Genomic DNA, 2100 nt, shown 5'->3' with positions numbered 1-2100 from the left:
ACCTGCTTGGGAAGTTTGAGCTCACAGGCGTACCTCCTGCACCCCGAGGTGTTCCTCGGATTGAAGTCACTTTCGATACTGATACCATGGTATCCTCGATGCTTCTGCTGTAGGTGAGAGTACAGGAAAAGAAAACAAGATTACCATCACCAATGACAAAGGCCACTTGAGCAAGGAGGACATTGAGCGCCTGGTGCAGGAAGCTCAGAAGTACAAAGCCAAAGATGAGAAGCAGAGAGACAAAGTATCATCCAAGAACTCACTGGAGTCTTATGCATTCAACATGAAAGCAACAGTTGAGAAACTTCAAGGAAAGATCAACCATGAGGACAAACAGAAGATTCTCGATGAGTGGAACAAAATCATCAGTTGGCTGGATAAGAATCAGACTGCTGAGAAGGAAGAATTTGAGTACCAGCAGAAAGAACTGGAGAAAGTCTGCAACCCCATCATCACCAAGCTGTACCAGAGTGCCGGTGGGCCCCTGCGAGGACGAATGCCTGGGGGCTTCCCTGGTGGCAGAGCTCCCCCCTCTGGTGGTGCATCTTCCCGGCCCACCATCGAAGAGGTTGATTAAATTCAATCCAAGTAGAGATGTAGGGCATTGTTCCACAATAAAATATCTGAAGGACCCAAATTTAGCAAGTCCAGTGTCAGTTTTAAGGTTGAACTGCTACAATAACTGGGCATTCTTAATGCTTGAATAAAGAACATGGGCATCAGAAAAGGAAATAACATTGTACTTTATGAGCACTGTAAGTAGAAAATGCAGTATCTTAAAAACCATTTAAAATTGGCACCATTAAAAAAAAAAACTTCCATCTGAAATTGTCATGTGGATAATAATTTCTACTTAAAGTCAACAATACATATAAACTCTTTAATCTGATTTCTTAAGAGTCCAAATTAGTACTATCTTTCCTGATCAGTCACGTTCCTCTTACCCTTTAAAGTGGGATTTGAAATGAAATAGAACAGCTTCAGCAGCTGAACCAGTTTTGAAGAAGGAAAAATGGTTTCACATAAAAACCTGTGGGATTGGGGCTGGAGAGATGGTTCTGCAATTAAGAGAGCATATTGATCTTGCAAAGAACCCGAGTTTGATTCTCGGCACCTCTATCAGGTGCCTCACAACCGCCAATAACTTCAGTTCTATAAGGATCAGATGCCTCTGCCCTCTGCAAACACTACCCTCATGTACTCTGCAATTAAGAGAGCATATTGATCTTGCAAAGAACCCGAGTTTGATTCTCAGCACCCCTATCAGGTGGCTCACAACCGCCAATAGCTTCAGTTCTATAAGGATCAGATGCCTCTGCCCTCTGCAAACACCACCCTCATACACACACACACACAAACATAAAATAAAAATGTGTGAAGTATATGTTACTGAGAAGCCCACGTTGGTTCCTCCCTTTCCATCCATTGAAGTAGAAGTGCTGTGTGCAACCTCCAAGAGCCACATTATTAGAACCTATTCCTTCCCCATGATGGCGAGATGCTGATCTGATAAAATGTGGTGGTGATTACAGTAGAAAAGCCTGTGAGCTCGTAAGTGTGAAGAAATTGGTAGTGTAAAAAGATAGGCCTCCCAGGTGCTGGAGGTGCCTCCCTTTCCATCCATTGAAGTAGAAGTGCTGTGTGCAACCTCCAAGAGCCACATTATTAGAACCTCTTCCTTCCCCATGATGGCGAGATGCTGATCTGATAAAATGCGGTGGTGATTACAGTAGAAAAGCCTGTGAGCTCGTAAGTGTGAAGAACTTGGTAGTGTAAAAAGATAGGCCTCCCAGGTGCTGGAATATCTTCAGTTTTCAATGTTCACTTAAAATTGTGTATGTATGCTGGCGTGGTGGTGCATGCCTTTAATCCCACCACTCAGGAGGCAGAAGCAGTCAGATCTCAGTGAGTTCAAGGAAGGCCAGCCTGGTCTACATAGTTTCAGAACAGCTGGGGCTACAGGGAGACTCTGTCTCAAAAAGACCAAAAAAGAAAAGACAGGAGCTAATTTACACACAGGTATTACAGGTATTCTTCCAAAAAGCCGCTCCTCCTTGGCTTTCGTTCCCTTCTCTTCCAGCCTCTGAAGCTCTCCTTGCT

At 44.0% G+C, this 2100-nt stretch overlaps 2 protein-coding genes across 2 annotated transcripts in view; both read left to right on the top strand.

The window, feature by feature from the left end:
* Nucleotides 1-577, top strand: part of LOC103745996 (heat shock 70 kDa protein 1B-like) — a 1905-nt gene extending 1328 nt beyond the window's left edge. Inside the window, 2 exon segments of the mRNA XM_008848051.2 lie at nt 9-81; nt 84-577. Of these exon segments, the coding sequence (XP_008846273.1) occupies nt 9-81; nt 84-577 (567 nt within the window).
* Nucleotides 1-2100, top strand: part of Agtr1 (angiotensin II receptor type 1) — a 68389-nt gene that overhangs the window by 55964 nt on the left and 10325 nt on the right. The gene's annotated exons all lie outside the window — the stretch shown is intronic.

This window comes from Nannospalax galili, unplaced genomic scaffold, assembly GCF_000622305.1.
Source record: "Nannospalax galili isolate Female #2095 unplaced genomic scaffold, S.galili_v1.0 scaffold423, whole genome shotgun sequence".
Taxonomy (NCBI): Eukaryota; Metazoa; Chordata; class Mammalia; order Rodentia; family Spalacidae; genus Nannospalax; species Nannospalax galili.
This window is presented reverse-complemented; position numbering and strand designations above follow the sequence as displayed.